General features: G+C 45.3%; 1 protein-coding gene across 7 annotated transcripts in view; it reads left to right on the forward strand.

Annotated features, from left to right (window-relative positions):
- Positions 1 to 24065, forward strand: part of LOC107387904 (protocadherin-15) — a 514972-nt gene that overhangs the window by 132612 nt on the left and 358295 nt on the right. For all 7 annotated transcript variants that reach the window (XR_011516897.1, XM_054749198.2, XM_054749199.2 and 4 more), the window contains exon 8: positions 559 to 669. Coding sequence is in view for 6 of the 7 variants with exons in the window: in XM_054749198.2 (XP_054605173.2) it covers positions 559 to 669 (111 nt within the window). In the remaining variant the exon portion in view is untranslated. The remainder of the gene's footprint in view (positions 1 to 558; positions 670 to 24065) is intronic.

Here is a 24065-nt window from a genome sequence, read left to right on the forward strand (position 1 = left end):
AACAGACCGTAATACCAAAACTCATTGAAATATAGAAAGAGTAGTTTCTTAAAATGCTCCAGAATTAACACAGAATGTGACATTAGCAAGTGTTCTGTATGTATGGCTGCTCATACTGAGCCAGGTTCTGCTGGAGGTTTCTTCCTGTTAAACGGGAGTTTTCCTCTCCATAGTCGCCATATGCTTGCTTAGTATGGGTACTGCTATAAAGTCTCTGACACAAGTCAATGACTCCATGCTATCTGCTGGGTTTCCTTATATGGAAAAACTTTGACTAACTGGCATAATTAAATGAACTCAGTGCAATGATAAGTAGGTTTAGTTGGACATTTTTGAGATGAATTGTGTTGTGATTTGGAGCTATATAAACTGAACTAAATTAATGTGATGGAAACATTACAGTGATTGTCTCCTAATTTCCAGTTATTTCATTGGTTGTTTTGTTTGTGTGTATATTTTAAACAGATGTTGTACCTCCATTTTGACAAAGTAAAAAAAGACATACTTTTCACGTTATAGGTAACATACTGTTTTTCTGTCTATGCATCTATTTTTCAGACAGCCAACAGAACCTTTGACATCCCGCTGACGTTGTTTGGATCCGTAGTTCTTAGAGAAAGACTCAACTACGAGGACATAACTCGATACTTAGTCATCGTTCAGGCAAACGTAAGTATTTTTTTTTTTGTCTGTTACTTTTATTCCTGAATCAATCCTGCTTGTAGGTTCAAACATGTCTGGGCAACAATAAAATACATTAATAAAATAAATTTTTATTGGGAAAGTTTAGATAATACTACAATTTGTTTTATTTAACTTTTAGTGAAAAATAGAAAGAGGAACAACGACCAACAAACTCATCTACTACCTTTAATGCTGGCATTCTGACTGTTTGAGTTGTTCAGCTTGAAGGCGCAGAGAACATCCTAAATTATCAATTATGCTTCTAATCTAAACTTTTTTCTTTTCCTTTTACTGCTATCAACATAAAAGCTCCAGTCAATACAAAACGCTGCTCAATCGAAAAAATCTGAGGGAACTGAACTGAGCCATGACTAAAAGGTGACAAAGCCGTCCCATTTAGAGTTGTGTTGTGACAGAAAAACATTGCACACAAAAAGCAGCAGTTCTCAAGAGGACTATGTTTACGTGTTGGTGCCACTTACCCTGAAAACCTCATGAAAGCAAAACTCAAAGAATAATACTGCATGTTTCGGTCTGGATGAAAGCCACATTCACAGTTCATCTGAGGCTTACAGGTACAGATGTTTGGGAAGCTGCACAATTGTTGAACATTAACTCGTGAAAACTCCCACTGACCAAGTGCATCCAGGAAAAGACCAGTTGGAATAACGCTAACTTTTTCCAACAAATAGTTTTGGAATGGAAAATAATAATAATAATAATAATAATAATAATAATTAAAGCTGCAAGCAGCGTCGTTCGGCCCTCGCAGCGAAGCTGCTCGCCCTCCTTCCGCACCCCCTCCGCTCCATCCCCTACGCTCTCCAAACCCAGCTCCGCGCTTCTCCGTCCTGGCCGGCAGCCGGGGGCACCAGGGCACGTCTGGCAGAACAGAAAGTCAACCACCCCGACACCAGAAACCGTGAACGGCCTCCTCGTCCACACCTCACCCTGACTCAGCATCCCCTCTGAGCCCACCATTACACGTCTCACCACTAGGAGATACTCTATCTTTACCACACTGGTGATGTGATGTTCAGTCTCGGGCAAATCGGAGGCTGTTTGTGGAAGTTACAGTCAAACGTAAGGTCACAGCGTCACGCCAGAAATCGCCATGGCATCAAAGCCCCTCCCTTTCTGAAAAGCTATCAGATCTGAATGGTCATTACAACATCATGAAGACAGTGCATGACCTTAGTGTCATGTTGACTTAATTAGAGGGGACAAATATGGGCATTTCACCATAAAACAGTAGACTTCCTGTAGTCAGGGGGCGGGGCTTAGGTGATGTCAGCTGTCCACATTGTCACTGTCTTCACATGTGGTCAGTGATCACACAGACAAAGTTTGACATTGATCTGATCATGCACATGGGAGTTATTAAGTCATGTAACGTAATGGCGACTGGTCAAAGTTTGAGGCTTAGCCACGCCCACACCTTTATACTTATTTAAAATCCGACGGTTGAATTTTTTCCTCTATGTCTTAAGAGTATATAGAAGGAGTTTGAAGATGATCGGTGGAAAGGACGACGAGACATCATTCTCCTAATAACGTGTGCAAAAACCACTAAATCGAGTACTTGGACCAAAATGGCCGACCTCCTGTGCGACATTGTACTTGGCTCCAAGAGACTTTTTTGTAGGTCCTGAGACACTACATTAGTGTGCCAAATTTCGTGATCCTCAGTCAAAGCATGGCTTGGGGCTGATAGTTTTAATGGTCCTAGGGGGCGCTATTTCAGAAAATAGGCCACGCCCACAAACTTCAGCTGTCCAATTCTATTAGGGGTCAGAGTAAGATCACTCATCAGAAATTGTGTGGTGATGTCACAATGATTGAAGAAATGAGACACAAACGTATTTCCATGGCGTGATGGTGAATTTCGCCATGATCCCAAAGCCCCGCCTTTATTCGAAACCTGCCAGTACTATAGACCAAGTGACCTCAACTTGTCTGCTGCTATTTGCCAGTGAATGGTGGTGATTGGTTAAAAGGAGTCCAATAGGGAGCGGTGAAAAAAAAGAGTGGCGTGGCGACAGGTCAAAGTTTGAGGCTTAGCCACGCCCACACCTTTATACTTATTTAAAATCCGTAGGTTGAATTTTTTCCCCTTTGTCTTAAGAGTCTATAGCAGAAGTTTGAAGGTGATTGGTGAAAAGGGCGATGGTGCAACACTCTCCAAACAACGTGTGCGAAAACCACTAAATCGAGTACTTGGACCAAAATGGCCGACTTCCTGTGCGACTTGGTTCTTGGCTCCAAGAGACTTTTTTGTAGGTCCTGAGACACCACATTAGTGTACCAAATTTCGTAATCCTCAGTCAAAGCATGGCTTGGGGCTGACAGTTTTAATGCTCCTAGGGGGCGCTATTTCAGAAAATAGGCCACGCCCACCGGATTTTCACATCACATTTTTTGGGGGGCAGGACTAGGATCACTCCCAAGAAGTTTCGTGGCGATATCTTTAGAAATGACGAAATGGGAGGCAAACGTAAGGCCTAAGTGGTACGCCTGACTTCGCCGTGCCGCCACAGCCCCGCCTTCTGCAGAAAACTCCCATAAAGTGACGCCAAGCAACCCCAACTTGTCTTCAGTTAACTGGTACAAATTTGGGATGATTATTTGAAAGGGCGAATTTTAGAAAATTTCCCAGTAAAACTTGACCTTTTAAGTCCTGAGGGGGCGGGGCTTATGTGACATCATCAATCGACCATTCATTTGTCTTCGGGGGGCGATGACGATTGTCCACAGAAAGTTACTTTAACTGTAATTCTTTCATTTATGAAATTATAGCAATTTGAATTTTTTTGGCGAGTGCTCGAACTTTGAGGCCTGGCCCCGCCCCTTCAGTATTTACGAAAAGTCAATTTTATTTTCTCATTTGAATCGTCCATCGCTTCTGTTCGATTGCACACTATTTTTGAGACGATCGTGCGAAAAATGACCAAACTGTTCAACCAAATATAGACCCTAGAAATGGCCAAAATGGCTAAAATTCGCCATTTCAACCCAAAATGGCCGACTTCCTGTTTGATATTGACCATGGTTGCAAGAGACTTTTCTGTGCGGACTGTGGAGTACTACAAGTATACCAAATTTCATAACCGTACGATAAACTAAGCTTTATGGAGAGGGGTATTTTTCACTTTCTAGGGGGCGCTGTCCAGCCACTTTTTTACGAACTTTCACATCGCCAGTGAAATACGTAAATTTCACGCACTTTCTATATTGAGCCAGAATTTGGTGACTTTTTGAATATGCTAAGACCCCCTAAAGGCCATTCAAAGACGCGGAAGAAAAAAGAAAGCAAGAAAGAAAGATTAAAGCTGCAAGCAGCGTCGTTCGGCCCTCGCAGCGAAGCTGCTCGTCCTCCGTCCGCGCCCCCTCCGCTCCATCCCAGATGCTCTCCAAACCCAGCTCTGCGTTTCTCCGTCCTGGCCGGCAGCCGGGGGCACCAGGGCACGTCTGGCGGAACAGAAAGTCAACCACCCCGACACCAGAAACCGTGAACGGCCTCCTCGTCCACACCTCACCCTGAGTCAGCATCCCCTCTGAGCCCAGCATTACACGTCTCACCACTAGGAGATACTCTATCTTTACCACACTGGTGATGTGATGTTCAGTCTCGGGCAAATCGGAGGCTGTTTGTGGAAGTTACAGTCAAACATAAGGTCACAGCGTCACGCCAGAAATCGCCATGGCATCAAAGCCCCTCCCTTTCTGAAAAGCTATCAGATCTGAATGGTCATTACAACATCATGAAGACAGTGCATGACCTTAGTGTCATGTTGACTAAATTAGAGGGGACAAATATGGGCATTTCACCATAAAACAGTAGACTTCCTGTAGTCAGGGGGCGGGGCTTAGGTGATGTCAGCTGTCCACATTGTCACTGTCTTCAGATGTGGTCAGTGATCACACAGACAAAGTTTGAAATTGATCTGATCATGCACATGGGAGTTATTAAGTCAAGTAACGTAATGGCGACTGGTCAAAGTTTGAGGCTTAGCCACGCCCACACCTTTAAACTTATTTAAAATCCGACGGTTGAATTATTTCCTCTATGTCTTAAGAGTATATAGCAGGAGTTTGAAGGTGATCGGTGGAAAGGACGACGAGACATCATTCTCCTAATAACGTGTGCGAAAACCACTAAATCGAGTACTTGGACCAAAATGGCCGACCTCCTGTGCGACATTGGACTTGGCTCCAAGAGACTTTTTTGTAGGTCCTGAGACACTACATTAGTGTGCCAAATTTCGTGATCCTCAGTCAAAGCATGGCTTGGGGCTGATAGTTTTAATGGTCCTAGGGGGCGCTATTTCAGAAAATAGGCCACGCCCACAAACTTCAGCTGTCCAATTCTATTAGGGGTCAGAGTAAGATCACTCATCAGAAATTGTGTGGTGATGTCACAATGATTGAAGAAATGAGAGACAAACGTATTTCCATGGCCTGATGGTGAATTTCGCCATGCTCCCAAAGCCCCCTCTTTATTCGAAACCTGCCAGTACTATAAACCAAGTGACCTCAACTTGTCTGCTGCTATTTGCCAGTGATTGCTGGTGATTGGTTAAAAGGAGTCCAATAGGGAGCTGTGAAAAAAAGAGTGGCGTGGCGACAGGTCAAAGTTTGAGGCTTAGCCACGCCCACACCTTTATACTTATTTAAAATCCGTAGGTTGAATTTTTTCCCCTTTGTCTTAAGAGTCTATAGCAGAAGTATGAAGGTGATTGGTGAAAAGGGCGATGGTGCAACACTCTCCAAACAATGTGTGCGAAAACCACTAAATCGAGTACTTGGACCAAAATGGCCGACTTCCTGTGCGACTTGGTGCTTGGCTCCAAGAGACTTTTTTGTAGGTCCTGAGACACCACATTAGTGTACAAAATTTCGTAAACCTCAGTCAAAGCATGGCTTGGGGCTGACAGTTTTAATGGTCCTAGAGTGCGCTATTTCAGAATATAGGCCACGCCCACCGGATTTTTACATCACATTTTTTGGGGGGCAGGACTAGGATCACTCCCAAGAAGTTTTGTGGCGATATCTTTAGAAATGACGAAATGGGAGGCAAACGTAAGGCCTAAGCGGTACGCCTGACTTCGCCGCGCCGCCACAGCCCCGCCTTCTGCAGAAAACTCCCATAGAGTGACGCCAAGCTACCCCAACTTGTCTTCAGTTACCTGCTACAAATTTGGGGTGATTATTTGAAAGGGCGAATTTTGGAAAATTTCCCAGTAAAACTTGACCTTTTAAGTCCTGAGGGGGCGGGGCTTATGTGACATCATCAATCGACCATTCATTTGTCTTCGGAGGGTGATGACGATTGTCCATAGAACATTTCTTTAACTGTAATTCTTTCATTTATGAAATTATAGCAATTTGAATTTTTTTGGCGAGTGCTCGAAATTTGAGGCCTGGTCCCGCCCCTTCAGTATTTACGAAAAGTCAATTTTATTGTCTCATTTGATTCGTCCATCGCTTCTGTTCGATCGCACACTATTTTTTAGACGATCGTGCGAAAAATGACCAAACTGTTGAACCAAATATAGACCCTAGAAATGGTCAAAACGGGGTCAAAATGGCCACTTTAGTCCAAAATGGCCGACTTCCTGTATGATATTGACCATGGGTGCAAGAGGCTTTTCTGTGCGTATTGTTGAGATCTACAAGTGTACCAAATTTCATCGCTCTACTATGAAAAAAGGTCAAAGCGGAGGGGTATTTTTAATTTTCCAGGGGGCGCTGTTGAAACATGTTTTAACCGACTTTCACGTTGCCAGTGAAATACGTAAATTTCACGCACTTTCTATATTGGGCCAGAATTTGGTGAGTTTTTGGATATGCTAAGGCCCCCTAAAGGCCACCCAAAGACGCGGAAGAAAAAGAAAAAATAATTAAAGCTGCAAGCAGCGTCGCTCGGCCCTCGCAGCGAAGCTGCTCGCCCTCCTTCCGCACCCCCTCCGCTCCATCCCCGACGCTCTCCAAACCCAGCTCCGCGCTTGTCCATCCTGGCCGGCAGCCGGGGGCACCAGGGCACGTCTGGCAGAACAGAAAGTCAACCGCCCCGACACCAGAAACCGTGAACGGCCTCCTCGTCCACACCTCACCCTGATTCAGCATCCCCTCTGAGCCCAGCATTACACGTCTCACCACTAGGAGATACTCTATCTTTACCACACTGGTGATGTGATGTTCAGTCTCGGGCAAATCGGAGGCTGTTTGTGGAAGTTACAGTCAAACGTAAGGTCACAGCGTCACGCCAGGAATCGCCATGGCATCAAAGCTCCTCCCTTTCTGAAAAGCTATCAGATCTGAATAGTCATTACAACATCATGAAGACAGTGCATGACCTTAGTGTCATGTTGACTAAATTAGAGGGGACAAATATGGGCATTTCACCATAAAACAGTAGACTTCCTGTAGTCAGGGGGCGGGGCTTAGGTGATGCCAGCTGTCCACATTGTCACTGTCTTCAGATGTGGTCAGTGATCACACAGACAAAGTTTGAAATTGATCTGATCATGCACATGGGAGTTATTAAGTCAAGTAACGTAATGGCAACTGGACAAAGTTTGAGGCTTAGCCACGCCCACACCTTTATACTTATTTAAAATCCGACGGTTGAATTTTTTCCTCTATGTCTTAAGAGTATATAGCAGAGGTTTGAAGGTGATCGGTGGAAAGGGCGAGGAGATATCATTCTCCTAATAACGTGTGCGAAAACCACTAAATTGAGTACTTGGACCAAAATGGCCGACCTCCTGTGCGACATTGTGCTTGGCTCCAAGAGACTTTTTTGTAGGTCCTGGTACACTACATTAGTGTGCCAAATTTTGTGATCCTCAGTCAAAGCATGGCTTGGGGCTGACTGTTTTAATGGTCCTAGGGGGCGCTGTTTCAGAAAATAGGCCACGCCCACAAACTTCAGCTGTCCAATTCTATTAGGGGTCAGAGTAGGATCACTCATCAGAACTTGTATGGCGATGTCACAATGACTGAAGAAATGAGAGACAAACGTATTTCCATGTCGTGATGGCGAATTTCGCCATTCTCCCAAAGCCCCGCCTTTATTCGAAACCTGCCAGTACTATAGACCAAGTGACCTCAACTTGTCTGCTGCTATTCGCCACTGTTTGGTGGTGATTGGTTAAAAGGAGTCCAATAGGGAGCTGTGAAAAAAAAGAGTGGCGTGGCGACAGGTCAAAGTTTGAGGCTTAGCCACGCCCACACCTTTATACTTATTTAAAATCCGACGGTTGAATTTTTTCATCTATGTCTTAAGAGTATGTAGCCGAAGTGTGAAGGCAATTGGTGAAAAGGGCGACGGAGCATCACTCTCCAAACAATGTGTGCGAAAACCACTAAATTGCGCACTTGGACCAAAATGGCCGACTTCCTGTGCGACAATGCACTTGGCTCCAAGAGACTTTTTTGTAGGGCCTGAGACACCACATTAGTGTACCAAATTTCGTAATCCTCAGTCAAAGCATGGCTTGGGGCTGTCAGTTTTAATGGTCCTAGGGGGCGCTATTTCAGAAAATAGACCACGCCCACCGGAATTTCACATCAGATCTTTTGGGGGGCCAGACTAGGATCACTCACAAGAAGCTTCGTGGCGATATCTCTAGAAATGACGAAATGGGAGGCAAACGTAAGGCCTAAGCGGTACGCCTGAATTCGCCGCGCCGCCACAGCCCCGCCTTCTGCAGAAAACTCCCATAAAGTGAAGCCAAGCAACCCCAACTTGTCTTCAGTTTCCCGCTACAAATTTGGGGTGATTATTGGAAAGGGCGAATTTTGGAAAATTTCCCAGTAAAACTTGACCTTTTAAGTCCTGAGGGGGCGGGGCTTATGTGACATCATCAATCGACCATTCATTTGTCTTCGGAGGGCGATGACAATTGTCCACAGAACATTTCTTTAACTGTAATTCTTTCATTTATGAAATTATAGCAATTTGAATTTTTTTGGCGAGTGCTCGAACTTTGAGGCCTGGCCCCGCCCCTTCAGTATTTACGAAAAGTCAATTTTATTGTCTCATTTGAATCGTCCATCGCTTCTGTTCGATCTCGCACAATTTTTGAGACGATGGTGCGAAAAATGACCAAACTGTTCAACCAAATATAGACCCTAGAAATGGCCAAAACGGGGTCAAAATGGCCACTTTACTCCAAAATGGCCGACTTCCTGTTTGATATTGACCATGGTTGCAAGAGACTTTTCTGTGCGGACTGTTGAGTACTACAAGTATACCAAATTTCATAACTGTACGATAAACTAAGCTTTATGGAGAGGGGTATTTTTCACTTTCTAGGGGGCGCTGTTCAGTCACTTTTTGACGAACTTTCACATCGCCAGTGAAATACGTAAATTTCACGCACTTTCTATATTGGGCCAGAATTTGGTGACTTTTTGGATATGCTAAGACCCCCTAAAGGCCATTCAAAGACGCGGAAGAAAAAAGAATAATAATAATTAAAGCTGCAAGCAGCGTCGTTCGGCCCTCGCAGCGAAGCTGCTCGCCCTCCTTCCGCACCCCCTCCGCTCCATCCCCGACCCTCTCCAAACCCAGCTCCGCGCTTCTCCATCCTGTCCGGCAGCCGGGGGCACCAGGTCACGTCTGGCAGAGCAGAAAGTCAACCACCCCGACACCAGAAACCGTGAACGGCCTCCTCGTCCACACCTCACCCTGACGCAGCATCCCCTCTGAGCCCACCATTACACGTCTCACCACTAGGAGATACTCTATCTTTACCACACTGGTGATGTGATGTTCAGTCTCGGGCAAATCGGAGGCTGTTTGTGGAAGTTACAGTCAAATGTAAGGTCACAGCGTCACGCCAGAATTCGCCATGGCATCAAATCCCCTCCCTTTCTGAAAAGCTAGCAGATCTGAATGGTCATTACAACATCATGAAGACAGTGCATGACCTTAGTGTCATGTTCACTAAATTAGAGGGGACAAATATGGGCATTTCACCATGAAAAAATCGACTTCCTGTAGTCAGGGGGCGGGGCTTAGGTGATGTCAGCTGTCCACATTGTCATTGTCTTGAGATGTGGTCAATGATCACACAGACACAGTTTGATATAGATCTGATCATGCACATGGGAGTTGTTAAGTCAAGGAATGTAATGGCGAAAGGTCAAAGTTTGAGGCTTAGCCACGCCCACACCTTTATACTTATTTGAAATCCGATGGTTGAATTTTTCCCCCTTTGTCTTAAGAGTATGTAGCAGAAGTTTGAAGGCGATTGGTGAAAAGGGCGATGGTGCAACACTCTCCAAACAACGTGTGCGAAAACCACTAAATCGAGTACTTGGACCAAAATGGCCGACTTCCTGTGCGACTTTGCACTTAGCTCCAAGAGACTTTTTTGTAGGTCCTGAGACACCACATTAGTGTGCCAAATTTCGTGTTCCTCAGTGAAAGCATGGCTTGGGGCTGACAGTTTTAATGGTCCTAGGGGGCGTTATTTCAGAAAATAGGCCACGCCCACAAACTTCAGCTGTCCATTTCTATTATGGGTCAGAGTAGGATCACTCATCAGAAATTGTGTGGCGATGTCACAATGATTGAAGAAATGAGAGACAAACGTATTTCCATGGCGTGATGGTGAATTTCGCCATGCTCCCAAAGCCCGCCTTTATTCGAAACCTGCCAGTACTATAAACCAAGTGACCTCAACTTGTCTGCTGCTATTTGCCAGTGATTGCTGGTGATTGGTTAAAAGGAGTCCAATAGGGAGCTGTGAAAAAAAGAGTGGCGTGGCGACAGGTCAAAGTTTGAGGCTTAGCCACGCCCACACCTTTATACTTATTTAAAATCCGACGGTTGAATTTTTTCATCTATGTCTTAAGAGTGTATAGCAGATGTTTGAAGGTGATTGGTGAAAAGGGCGATGGTGCAACACTCTCCAAACAACGTGTGCGAAAACCACTAAATCGAGTACTTGGACCAAAATGGCCGACTTCCTGTGCGACTTGGTGCTTGGCTCCAAGAGACTTTTTTGTAGGTCCTGAGACACCACATTAGTGTACCAAATTTCGTAATCCTCAGTCAAAGTCTGGCTTGGGGCTGACAGTTTTAATGGTCCTAGAGGGCGCTATTTCAGAAAATAGGCCACGCCCACAGGATTTTCACATCACATTTTTTGGGGGGCAGGACTAGGATCACTCCCAAGAAGTTTTGTGGCGATATCTTTAGAAATGACGAAATGGGAGGCAAACGTAAGGCCTAAGCGGTACGCCTGACTTCGCCGCGCCGCCACAGCCCCGCCTTCTGCAGAAAACTCCCATAAAGTGACGCCAAGCAACCCCAACTTGTCTTCAGTTACCTGCTACAAATTTGGGGTGATTATTTGAAAGGGCGAATTTTGGAAAATTTCCCAGTAAAACTTGACCTTTTAAGTCCTGAGGGGGCGGGGCTTGTGTGACATCATCTATCAACCATTCATTTGTCTTCGGGGGGCGATGGCAATTGTCCTTAGAAATTGTTTTAACTGTAATTCTTTCATTTGTGAAATTATAGCAATTTGAATTTTTTTGGCGAGTGCTCGAACTTTGAGGCCTGGCCCCGCCCCTTCAGTATTTACGAAAAGTCAATTTTATTGTCTCATTTGAATCGTCCATCGCTTCTGTTCGATCTCGCACTATTTTTGAGACGATGGTGCGAAAAATGACCAAACTGTTCAACCAAATATAGACCCTAGAATTGGCCAAAACGGCTAAAAATCCTCATTTCAACCCAAAATGGCCGACTTCCTGTTTTATATTGACCATGGTTGCAAGAGGCTTTTCTGTGCGGACTGTTGAGTATTATCAGTATACCAAATTTCATAACTGTACGATAAACTAAGCTTTATGGAGAGGGGTATTTTTCACTTTCTAGGGGGCACTGTCGAGCCACTTTTTTATGAACTTTCACATCGCCAGTGAAATACGTAAATTTCACGCACTTTCTATATTGAGCCAGAATTTGGTGACTTTTTGGATATGCTAAGACCCCCTAAAGGCCACCCAAAGACGCGGAAGAAAAAAGAATAATAATTAAAGCTGCAAGCAGCGTCGTTCGGCCCTCGCAGCGAAGCTGCTCGCCCTCCTTCAGCACCCCCTCCGCTCCATCCCCGACGCTCTCCAAACCCGGCTCCGCGCTTCTCCATCCTGGCCGGCAGCCGAGGGCATCAGGGCATGCCTGTCGGAACAGAAAGTCAGCCACCCCAACACCGGAAACCGTGAAAGGCCTCCTCGTCCACACCTCACCCTGACTCAGCATCCCTTCTGAGCCCACCATTACATGTCTCACCCCTAGGAGATACTCTATCTTTACCACACTGGTGATGTGATGTTCAGTCTCGGGCAAATCGGAGGCTGTTTGTGGAAGTTACAGTCAAACGTAAGGTCACAGCGTCACGCCAGAAATCGCCATGGCATCAAAGCCCCTCACTTTCTGAAAAGCTATCAGATCTGAATGGTCATTACAACATCATGAAGACAGTGCATGACCTTAGTGTCATCTTGACTAAATTAGAGGGGACAAATATGGGCAGTTCACCATAAAACAATAGACTTCCTTTAGTCAGGGGGCGGGGCTTAGGTGATGTCAGCTGTCCACATTGTCACTGTCTTCAGATGTGGTCAGTGATCACACAGACAAAGTATGAAATTGATCTGATCATGCACATGGGAGTTATTAAGTCAAATAAAGTAATGGCGACTGGTCAAAGTTTGAGGCTTAGCCACGCCCATACCTTTATACTTATTTAAAATCCGACGGTTGAATTTTTTCCTCTATGTCTTAAGAGTATATAGCAGGAGTTTGAAGGTGATCGGTGGAAAGGGCGAGGAGATATCATTCTCCTTATAACGTGTGCGAAAACCACTTAATTGAGTAATTGCACCAAAATGGCCGACCTCCTGTGCGACATTGCGCTTGGCTCCAAGAGACTTTTTTGTAGGTCCTGAGACACTACATTAGTGTGCCAAATTTTGTGATCCTCAGTCAAAGCATGGCTTGGGGCTGACTGTTTTAATGGTCCTAGGGGGCACTGTTTTGGAAAATAGGCCACGCCCACAAACTTCAGCTGTCCAATTATATTAGGGGTCAGAGTAGGATCACTCATCAGAAATTGTGTGGCAATGTCACAATGATTGAAGAAATGAGAGACAAACGTATTTCCATGGCGTGATGGCGAATTTCGCCATGCTCCCAAAGCCCCGCCTTTATTCGAAACCTGCCAGTACTATAGACCTAGTGACCTCAACTTGTCTGCTGCTATTTGCCACTGTTTGGTGGTGATTGGATAAAAGGAGTCCAATAGGGAACTGTGAAAAAAAGAGTGGCGTGGCGACAAGTCAGAGTTTGAGGCTTAGCCACGCCCACACCTTTATACTTATTTAAAATCCGACGGTTGAATTTTTTCATCTATGTCTTAAGAGTATATAGCAGAAGTGTGAAGGCGATTGGTGAAAAGGGCGACGGAGCATCACTCTCCAAACAACGTGTGCGAAAACCACTAAATCACGCACTTGGACCAAAATGGCCGACTTCCTGTGCGACTTTGCACTTGGCTCCAAGAGACTTTTTTGTAGGTCCTGAGACACCACATTAGTGTACCACATTTCGTAATCCTCAGTCAAAGCATGGCTTGGGGCTGTCAGTTTTAATGGTCCTAGGGGGCGCTATTTCAACAAATAGACCACGCCCACCGGAATGTCACATCAGATTTTTTGGGGGGCCGGACTAGCATCACTCACAAGAAGTTTCGTGGCGATATCTCTAGAAATGACGAAATGGGAGGCAAACGTAAGGCCTAAGTGGTACGCCTGAGTTCGCCGCGCCGCCACAGCCCCGCCTTCTGCAGAAAACTCCCATAAAGTGACGCCAAGCAACCCCAACTTGTCTTCAGTTACCTGATACAAATTTGGGATGATTATTTGAAAGGGCAAATTTTGGAAAATTTCCCAGTAAAACTTGACCTTTTAAGTCCTGAAGGGGCGGGGCTTATGTGACATCATCAATTGACCATTCATTTGTCTTCGGGGGGCGATGATGATTGTCCATAGAAAGTTACTTTAACTGTAATTCTTTCATTTATGAAATTATAGCAATTTGAATTTTTTTGGCGAGTGCTCGAACTTTGAGGCCTGGTCCCGCCCCTTCAGTATTTACGAAAAGTCAATTTTATTGTCTCATTTTAATCGTCCGTCGCTTCTGTTCGATCGCACACTATTTTTGAGACGATCGTGCGAAAAATGACCAAACTGTTCAACCAAATATAGACCCAAGAAATGGCCGAAACAGGGTCAAAATGGCCACTTTAGTCCAAAATGGCCGACTTCCTGTTTGATATTGACCATGGATGCAAGAGGCTTTTCTGTGCGTATTGTTGAGTTCTACAAGTGTACCAAATTTCATAACTGTACGATAAACTAAGCTTTATGGAGAGGGGTATTTTTCACTTTCTAGGGGGCGCTGTTCAGCCATTCTTTTATGAACTTTCACATTGCCAGTGAAATACGTAAATTTCACGCACTTTCTATATTGGGCCAGAATTTGGTGACTTTTTGGATATGCTAAGACCCCCTAAAGGCCAGTCAAAGACGCGGAAGAAAAAAGAATAATAATAAGAAGAAACGGAGCAGATACAATAGGCCTTCGCAGCTTCACTGCTCGGGCCTAATAAGAAGAAACGGAGCAGATACAATAGGCCTTCGCAGCTTCACTGCTCGGGCCTAATTAAAGCTGCAAGCAGCGTCGTTCGGCCCTCGCAGCTCCGCGCCGCTCCGGCCTGGCCGGCAGCCCGGGGCACCAGGGCACGTCCGCAGAACACAAACGTCGACCACCCCAACACCAGAAACTGCTAACGGCCACCTTGTCCGCAACTCACCCTGACTCAGCATCCCCTTTGAGCCCACCATTATATTTTATGTCTCACCACTAGGGAATCCTCTATCTTTACCACACTGGTGGTGTGATGACAGTGACCAACTTTAATGCTATTCTGACCATGTTTTTTAAAGTTATCGAAGGATAACGTTATCTAGGTGGCGCTGTGACCAACTACAGAAAAGTCCCATTGAGGTCAGCTTTGGTGACATTATATAACATTCACCAACCGTTTGTGCCTCATTGGCTAAAGGGCATGATTGTTCATTGCCATATTCAGTTTCGGGCAAATCGGAGGCCGTTTGTGGAAGTTACAGTCAAATGTAAGGTCATGGCGTCACGCCAGCATTCACCATGGCATCAAAGCCCCTCCCTTTCTGGAAAGCTATCAGATCTGAATGGTCTTTAAAACATCATGAAGACACTGTATGACCTGAGTGTCATTTTCATTAAATTAGAGGGGACAAATATGGGCATTTCACCATAAAACAATAGACTTCCTGTTGTCAGGGGGCGGGGCTTAGGTGATGTCAGCTGTCCACATTGTCGTTGTCTTGAGATGTGGTCAGTGATCACACAGACAAAGTTTGAATTAGATCTGATCATGCACATGGGAGTTATTAAGTCAAGTAATGTCATGGCGAAAGGTCAAAGTTTGAGGCTTAGCCACGCCCACACCTTTATACTTATTTAAAATCCGACGGTTGAATTTTTTCCCCTTTGACTTAAAAGTACATAGCATAAGTTTGAAGGTGATCGGTGTAAAGGGCAACGGGCCATCAATGTCCAAACAACGTGTGCGAAAACCACTAAATCGAGTACTTGGACCAAAATGGCCGACCTCCTGTGCGAAATTGCGCTTGGCTCCAAGAGACTTTTTTGTAGGGCCAGAGACCCTACATGAGTGTACCAATTTTCGTAATCCTCAGTCAAACCTTGTCTTGGGGCTGACAGTTTTAATGGTCCTAGGGGGCGCTATTTCAGAATATAGGCCACGCCCACAAATCTCAGATGCCCATTTCTATTGGGGGTCAGACTAGGATCACTCACCAGACATTTTGTGGCGATGTCACGATAATTGAAGAAATGAGAGGCAAACGTATTGCCATGGCGTGATGGCGAATTTCGCCATGCTCCCAAAGCCCCGCCTTTTTTCAAAACCTGCCAGTACTGTAGACCAAGTGACCTCAACTTGTCAGCTGCTATTTACCAGAGATTCCAGGTGATTGGGTAAAAGAAGTCCAATAGGGAGCTGTGAAAAAAAGAGTGGCGTGGCGAAAGGTCAAAGTTTGAGGCTTAGCCACGCCCACACCTTTATACTTATTTAAAATCCGACGGTTGAATTTTTTCCTCTATGTCTTAAGAGTATATAGCAGAAGCTCGAAGGCGATTGGTGAAAAGGGCGACGGAGCATCACTCTCCAAACAACGTGTGTGAAAACCACTAAATCGCGCACTTGGACCAAAATGGCCGACTTCCTGTGCGACTTTGCACTTGGCTCCAAGAGACTTTTTTGTAGGTCCTGAGACACCACATTAGTGTACCAAATTTCGTAATCCTCAGTCAAAGCATGGCTTGGGGCTGACAGTTTTAATGGTCCTAGGGGGCGCTAATACAGAAAATAGGCCACGCCCACAAACTTAAGCTGACCTTTTCTATTGGGGGTCAGACTAGGATCACTCACAACAATGGTCGAGGTGATATCACGATAAATGAAGAAATGAGAGGCAAACGTATTTCCATGGCGTGATGGCGAATTTCGCCATGCTCCCAAAGCCCCGCCTTTTTGCAAAACCTTCCAGTACTGGAGACCAAGTGACCTCAACTTGCCTGCTGCTATTTACCAGAGATTCCTGGTGATTGGGTAAAAGGAGTCCAATAAGGAGCTGTGAAAAAAAGAGTGGCGTGGCGAAAGGTCAAAGTTTGAGGCTTAGCCACGCCCACACCTTTATACTTATTTAAAATCCGACGGTTGAATTTTTTCCTCTATGTCTTAAGACTATATAGCAGAAGTTTGAAAGTGATTGGTGAAAAGGGCGACGGAGTATCACTCTCCAAACAACGTGTGTGAAAACCACTAAATCGCGCACTTGGACCAAAATGGCCGACTTCCTGTGCGACTTTGCACTTGGCTTCAAGAGACTTTTTTGTAGGTCCTGAGACACCACATTAGTGTACCAAATTTCGTAATCCTCAGTCAAAGCATGGCTTGGGGCTGACAGTTTTAATGGTCCTAGGGGGCGCTATTTCAGAAAATAGGCCACGCCCACCAGATGTTCACATCAGATCTTTTGGGGGGCCGGACTAGGATCACTCACAAGAAGTTTCGTGACGATATCTTTGGAAATGACGAAATGGGAGGCAAACGTAAGGCCAAGGCGGTACGCCTGAATTCGCCGCGCCGCCACAGCCCCGCCCTCTGCCGAAAACTCCCATAAAGTGACGCCAAGCAACCCCCACTTGTCTTGAGTTACCAGCTACAAATTTGTGGTGATTAAGTGAAATGGGGCAATTTGGGACCTTTCACAGTAAAACTTGATCTTTTTGGTCCTGAGGGGGCGGGGCTTGTGTGATGTCATCATCCGACCTTTCAATTTACTTTGTGGGTGGATGACGAATGACCACAGAAAGTTTGGTAACTCTATTCCATTCAGTTATGAAGTTATAGCAATTTAAATATTTTTGGCGAGTAGTCAAACTTCGAGGCCTGGCTCCGCCCCTTCAACATATACGAAAACTCAGAATCCTTATCTCATTTTGTTCGCCCATCCCTTCTGAGCAATTTTACACAATTTTTGAGACGATCGTGCGAAAAATGATCGAGCAATCCAATCAGAAACGGACCCTAAAAACGGCAAAAACGGCAAAAAATCGCCATTTCAACCCAAAATGGCCGACTTCCTGTTTGATATTGACCATGGTTGCAAGAGACTTTTCTGTGCGGACTGTTGAGTACTACAAGTGTACCAAATTTCATAACTGTACGATAAACTAAGCTTTATGGAGAGGGGTTTTTTTCACTTTGTAGGGGGCGCTGTTCAGCCATTTTCTTTGCGATTTTTTTGGGACCTTTAAAATATCAAATTTTTCACCAGGCCTGACAAGTGTGCAAAATATTGTGAGTTTTGGGGTATGTTAAGGTCCCCAAAAAGCTGTTCATAGGGGGCACGGAATAACAAAAAATAATAATAATCAGAGCAAAAACAAGAGGCCTTCGCAGCGCTTTCGCTGCTCGGGCCTAATTAAAGCTGCAAGCAGCGTCGTTCGGCCCTCGCAGCTCCGCGCCGCTCCGGCCTGGCCGGCAGCCCGGGGCACCAGGGCACGTCCGCAGAACACAAACGTCGACCACCCCAACACCAGAAACTGCTAACGGCCACCTTGTCCGCAACTCACCCTGACTCAGCATCCCCTTTGAGCCCACCATTATATTTTATGTCTCACCACTAGGGAATCCTCTATCTTTACCACACTGGTGGTGTGATGACAGTGACCAACTTTAATGCTATTCTGACCATGTTTTTTAAAGTTATCGAAGGATAACGTTATCTAGGTGGCGCTGTGACCAACTACAGAAAAGTCCCATTGAGGTCAGCTTTGGTGACATTATATAACATTCACCAACCGTTTGTGCCTCATTGGCTAAAGGGCATGATTGTTCATTGCCATATTCAGTTTCGGGCAAATCGGAGGCCGTTTGTGGAAGTTACAGTCAAATGTAAGGTCATGGCGTCACGCCAGCATTCACCATGGCATCAAAGCCCCTCCCATTCTGGAAAGCTATCAGATCTGAATGGTCTTTAAAACATCATGAAGACACTGTATGACCTGAGTGTCATTTTCATTAAATTAGAGGGGACAAATATGGGCATTTCACCATAAAACAATAGACTTCCTGTTGTCAGGGGGCGGGGCTTAGGTGATGTCAGCTGTCCACATTGTCGTTGTCTTGAGATGTGGTCAGTGATCACACAGACAAAGTTTGAATTAGATCTGATCATGCACATGGGAGTTATTAAGTCAAGTAATGTCATGGCGAAAGGTCAAAGTTTGAGGCTTAGCCACGCCCACACCTTTATACTTATTTAAAATCCGACGGTTGAATTTTTTCCCCTTTGACTTAAAAGTACATAGCATAAGTTTGAAGGTGATCGGTGTAAAGGGCAACGGGCCATCAATGTCCAAACAACGTGTGCGAAAACCACTAAATCGAGTACTTGGACCAAAATGGCCGACCTCCTGTGCGAAATTGCGCTTGGCTCCAAGAGACTTTTTTGTAGGGCCAGAGACCCTACATGAGTGTACCAAATTTCGTAATCCTCAGTCAAACCTTGTCTTGGGGCTGACAGTTTTAATGGTCCTAGGGGGCGCTATTTCAGAATATAGGCCACGCCCACAAATCTCAGATGCCCATTTCTATTGGGGGTCAGACTAGGATCACTCACCAGACATTTTGTGGCGATGTCACGATAATTGAAGAAATGAGAGGCAAACGTATTGCCATGGCGTGATGGCGAATTTCGCCATGCTCCCAAAGCCCCGCCTTTTTTCAAAACCTGCCAGTACTGTAGACCAAGTGACCTCAACTTGTCAGCTGCTATTTACCAGAGATTCCAGGTGATTGGGTAAAAGGAGTCCAATAGGGAGCTGTGAAAAAAAGAGTGGCGTGGCGAAAGGTCAAAGTTTGAGGCTTAGCCACGCCCACACCTTTATACTTATTTAAAATCCGACGGTTGAATTTTTTCCTCTATGTCTTAAGAGTATATAGCAGAAGCTCGAAGGCGATTGGTGAAAAGGGCGACGGAGCATCACTCTCCAAACAACGTGTGTGAAAACCACTAAATCGCGCACTTGGACCAAAATGGCCGACTTCCTGTGCGACTTTGCACTTGGCTCCAAGAGACTTTTTTGTAGGTCCTGAGACACCACATTAGTGTACCAAATTTCGTAATCCTCAGTCAAAGCATGGCTTGGGGCTGACAGTTTTAATGGTCCTAGGGGGCGCTAATACAGAAAATAGGCCACGCCCACAAACTTAAGCTGACCTTTTCTATTGGGGGTCAGACTAGGATCACTCACAACAATGGTCGAGGTGATATCACGATAAATGAAGAAATGAGAGGCAAACGTATTTCCATGGCGTGATGGCGAATTTCGCCATGCTCCCAAAGCCCCGCCTTTTTGCAAAACCTTCCAGTACTGGAGACCAAGTGACCTCAACTTGCCTGCTGCTATTTACCAGAGATTCCTGGTGATTGGGTAAAAGGAGTCCAATAAGGAGCTGTGAAAAAAAGAGTGGCGTGGCGAAAGGTCAAAGTTTGAGGCTTAGCCACGCCCACACCTTTATACTTATTTAAAATCCGACGGTTGAATTTTTTCCTCTATGTCTTAAGACTATATAGCAGAAGTTTGAAAGTGATTGGTGAAAAGGGCGACGGAGTATCACTCTCCAAACAACGTGTGTGAAAACCACTAAATCGCGCACTTGGACCAAAATGGCCGACTTCCTGTGCGACTTTGCACTTGGCTTCAAGAGACTTTTTTGTAGGTCCTGAGACACCACATTAGTGTACCAAATTTCGTAATCCTCAGTCAAAGCATGGCTTGGGGCTGACAGTTTTAATGGTCCTAGGGGGCGCTATTTCAGAAAATAGGCCACGCCCACCAGATGTTCACATCAGATCTTTTGGGGGGCCGGACTAGGATCACTCACAAGAAGTTTCGTGACGATATCTTTGGAAATGACGAAATGGGAGGCAAACGTAAGGCCAAGGCGGTACGCCTGAATTCGCCGCGCCGCCACAGCCCCGCCCTCTGCCGAAAACTCCCATAAAGTGACGCCAAGCAACCCCCACTTGTCTTGAGTTACCAGCTACAAATTTGTGGTGATTAAGTGAAATGGGGCAATTTGGGACCTTTCACAGTAAAACTTGATCTTTTTGGTCCTGAGGGGGCGGGGCTTGTGTGATGTCATCATCCGACCTTTCAATTTACTTTGTGGGTCGATGACGAATGACCACAGAAAGTTTGGTAACTCTATTCCATTCAGTTATGAAGTTATAGCAATTTAAATATTTTTGGCGAGTAGTCAAACTTCGAGGCCTGGCTCCGCCCCTTCAACATATACGAAAACTCAGAATCCTTATCTCATTTTGTTCGCCCATCCCTTCTGAGCAATTTTACACAATTTTTGAGACGATCGTGCGAAAAATGATCGAGCAATCCAATCAGAAACGGACCCTAAAAACGGCAAAAACGGCAAAAAATCGCCATTTCAACCCAAAATGGCCGACTTCCTGTTTGATATTGACCATGGTTGCAAGAGACTTTTCTGTGCGGACTGTTGAGTACTACAAGTGTACCAAATTTCATAACTGTACGATAAACTAAGCTTTATGGAGAGGGGTTTTTTTCACTTTTTAGGGGGCGCTGTTCAGCCATTTTCTTTGCGATTTTTTTGGGACCTTTAAAATATCAAATTTTTCACCAGGCCTGACAAGTGTGCAAAATATTGTGAGTTTTGGGGTATGTTAAGGTCCCCAAAAAGCTGTTCAAAGGGGGCACGGAATAACAAAAAATAATAATAATCAGAGCAAAAACAAGAGGCCTTCGCAGCGCTTTCGCTGCTCGGGCCTAATTAAAGCTGCAAGCAGCGTCGTTCGGCCCTCGCAGCTCCGCGCCGCTCCGGTCTGCCGTCGCACCAGTGCACGTCTGACAGAACAGAAACGTCAACCACCCCGACACCAGAAACCGCGAATGGCCTCCTAGTCTGCACCTCACCCTGACTCAGCATCCCCTCTGAGCTCACCATTAAATTGAATATTAAGATTACGGCGTTACGCCAGAATTCGCCATGGCATCAAAGCCCCTCCCTTTCTGGAAAGCTATCAGATCTGAATGGTCATTACAGCATCATGAAGACAGTGCATGACCTTAGGGTCATGTTGACTAAATTAGAGGGGACAAATATGGGCATTTCAGCATAAAAAATAAATTCCTGTAGTCAGGGGGCGGGGCTTAGGTGATGTCAGCTGTCCACATTGTCATTGTTTACAGATATGGTCAATGATCACACAGACAAAGTTCGAAAAAGATCTGATCATGCACATGGGAGTTATTAAGTCAAGTAAAGTAATGGCGAAAGGTCAACGTTTGAGGCTTAGCCACGCCCACACCTTTCAACTTTTGAAAAATCCGACGGTTGAATTTTTTCCCCTATGTCTTAAGAGTGTATTGCAGAAGTTTGAAGGTGATTGGTGAAAAGGGCGACGGAGCATCACTCTCCAAACAATGTGTGCGAAAACCACTAAATCACGTACTTGCACCAAAATGGCCGACTTCCTGTGCGACTTTACGCTTGGCTCCAAGAGACTTTTTTGTAGGTCCTGAGACCCCACATTAGTGTACCAAATTTCGTAATCCTCAGTCAAAGCATGGCTTGGGGCTGAAAGTTTTAATGGCTCTAGGGGGCGCTATTTAAGAATATAGGCCACGCCCACAAACTTCAGCTGTCTATTTCTCTTGGAGCTCAGACTAGGATCACTCACCAGAAGTTTCGTAGCAATATCACGATAACTGAAGAAATGAGACAAACGTATTTCCATGGCGTGATGGCGATTTTCGCCATGGTCCCAAAGCCCCGCCTTTTTTCAAAACCTGCCAGTACTGGAGACCAAGTAACCTCAACTTGTCTACTGCTGTTTGCCACAGAATCCTGGTGATTGGGTAAAAGGAGTCCAGTAGGGAGCTGTGAAAAAAAGAGTAGCGTGGCGACAGGTCAAAGTTTGAGGCTTAGCCACGCCCACACCTTTCAACTTTTGAAAAATCCGACGGTTAAATTTTTTCCCCTATGTCTTAAGGGTATATAGCAGAAGTTTGAAGGAGATTGGTGAAAAGGGCGACGGAGCATCACTCTCCAAACAACGTGTGCGAAAACCACTAAATCGCGTACTTGATCCAAAATGGCCGACTTCCTGTGCGACTTTGAACTTGACTCCAAGAGACTTTTTTGTAGGTCCTGAGACACCACATTAGTGTACCAAATTTCGTAATCCTCAGTCAAAGCTTGGCTTGGGGCTAATAGTTTAAATGGTCCTAGGGGGCGCTATTTCAAAACATAGGCCACGCCCACAAAATTCAGCTGTCTATTTCTCTTGGAGCTCAGACTAGGATCACTCACCAGAAGTTTCGTAGCAATATCACGATAACTGAAGAAATGAGAGACAAACGTATTTCCATGGCGTGATGGCGATTTTCGCCATGGTCCCAAAGCCCCGCCTTTTTTCAAAACCTGCCAGTACTGGAGACCAAGTAACCTCAACTTGTCTACTGCTGTTTGCCACAGAATCCTGGTGATTGGGTAAAAGGAGTCCAGTAGGGAGCTGTGAAAAAAAGAGTAGCGTGGCGACAGGTCAAAGTTTGAGGCTTAGCCACGCCCACACCTTTCAACTTTTGAAAAATCCGACGGTTGAATTTTTTCCCCTATGTCTTAAGGGTATATAGCAGAAGTTTGAAGGAGATTGGTGAAAAGGGCGACGGAGCATCACTCTCCAAACAACGTGTGCGAAAACCACTAAATCGCGTACTTGATCCAAAATGGCCGACTTCCTGTGCGACTTTGAACTTGACTCCAAGAGACTTTTTTGTAGGTCCTGAGACACCACATTAGTGTACCAAATTTCGTAATCCTCAGTCAAAGCATGGCTTGGGGCTAATAGTTTTAATGGTCCTAGGGGGCGCTATTTCAGAAAATAGGCCACGCCCACCAGATGTTCACATCAGATCTTTTGGGGGGCCGGACTAGGATCACTCACAAGAAGTTTCGTGACGATATCTTTGGAAATGACGAAATGGGAGGCAAACGTAAGGCCAAGGCGGTACGCCTGAATTCGCCGCGCCACCACAGCCCCGCCCTCTGCCGAAAACTCCCATAAAGTGACGCCAAGCAACCCCCACTTGTCTTGAGTTACCAGCTACAAATTTGTGGTGATTAAGTGAAATGGGGCAATTTGGGACCTTTCACAGTAAAACTTGATCTTTTTGGTCCTGAGGGGGCGGGGCTTGTGTGATGTCATCATCCGACCTTTCAATTTACTTTGTGGGTGGATGACGAATGACCACAGAAAGTTTGGTAACTCTATTCCATTCAGTTATGAAGTTATAGCAATTTAAATATTTTTGGCGAGTAGTCAAACTTCGAGGCCTGGCTCCGCCCCTTCAACATATACGAAAACTCAGAATCCTTATCTCATTTTGTTCGCCCATCCCTTCTGAGCAATTTTACACAATTTTTGAGACGATCGTGCGAAAAATGATCGAGCAATCCAATCAGAAACGGACCCTAAAAACGGCAAAAACGGCAAAAAATCGCCATTTCAACCCAAAATGGCCGACTTCCTGTTTGATATTGACCATGGTTGCAAGAGACTTTTCTGTGCGGACTGTTGAGTACTACAAGTGTACCAAATTTCATAACTGTACGATAAACTAA

The sequence above is a fragment of the Nothobranchius furzeri genome, chromosome 16 (assembly GCF_043380555.1).
Source record: "Nothobranchius furzeri strain GRZ-AD chromosome 16, NfurGRZ-RIMD1, whole genome shotgun sequence".
NCBI classification, from domain to species: domain Eukaryota; kingdom Metazoa; phylum Chordata; class Actinopteri; order Cyprinodontiformes; family Nothobranchiidae; genus Nothobranchius; species Nothobranchius furzeri.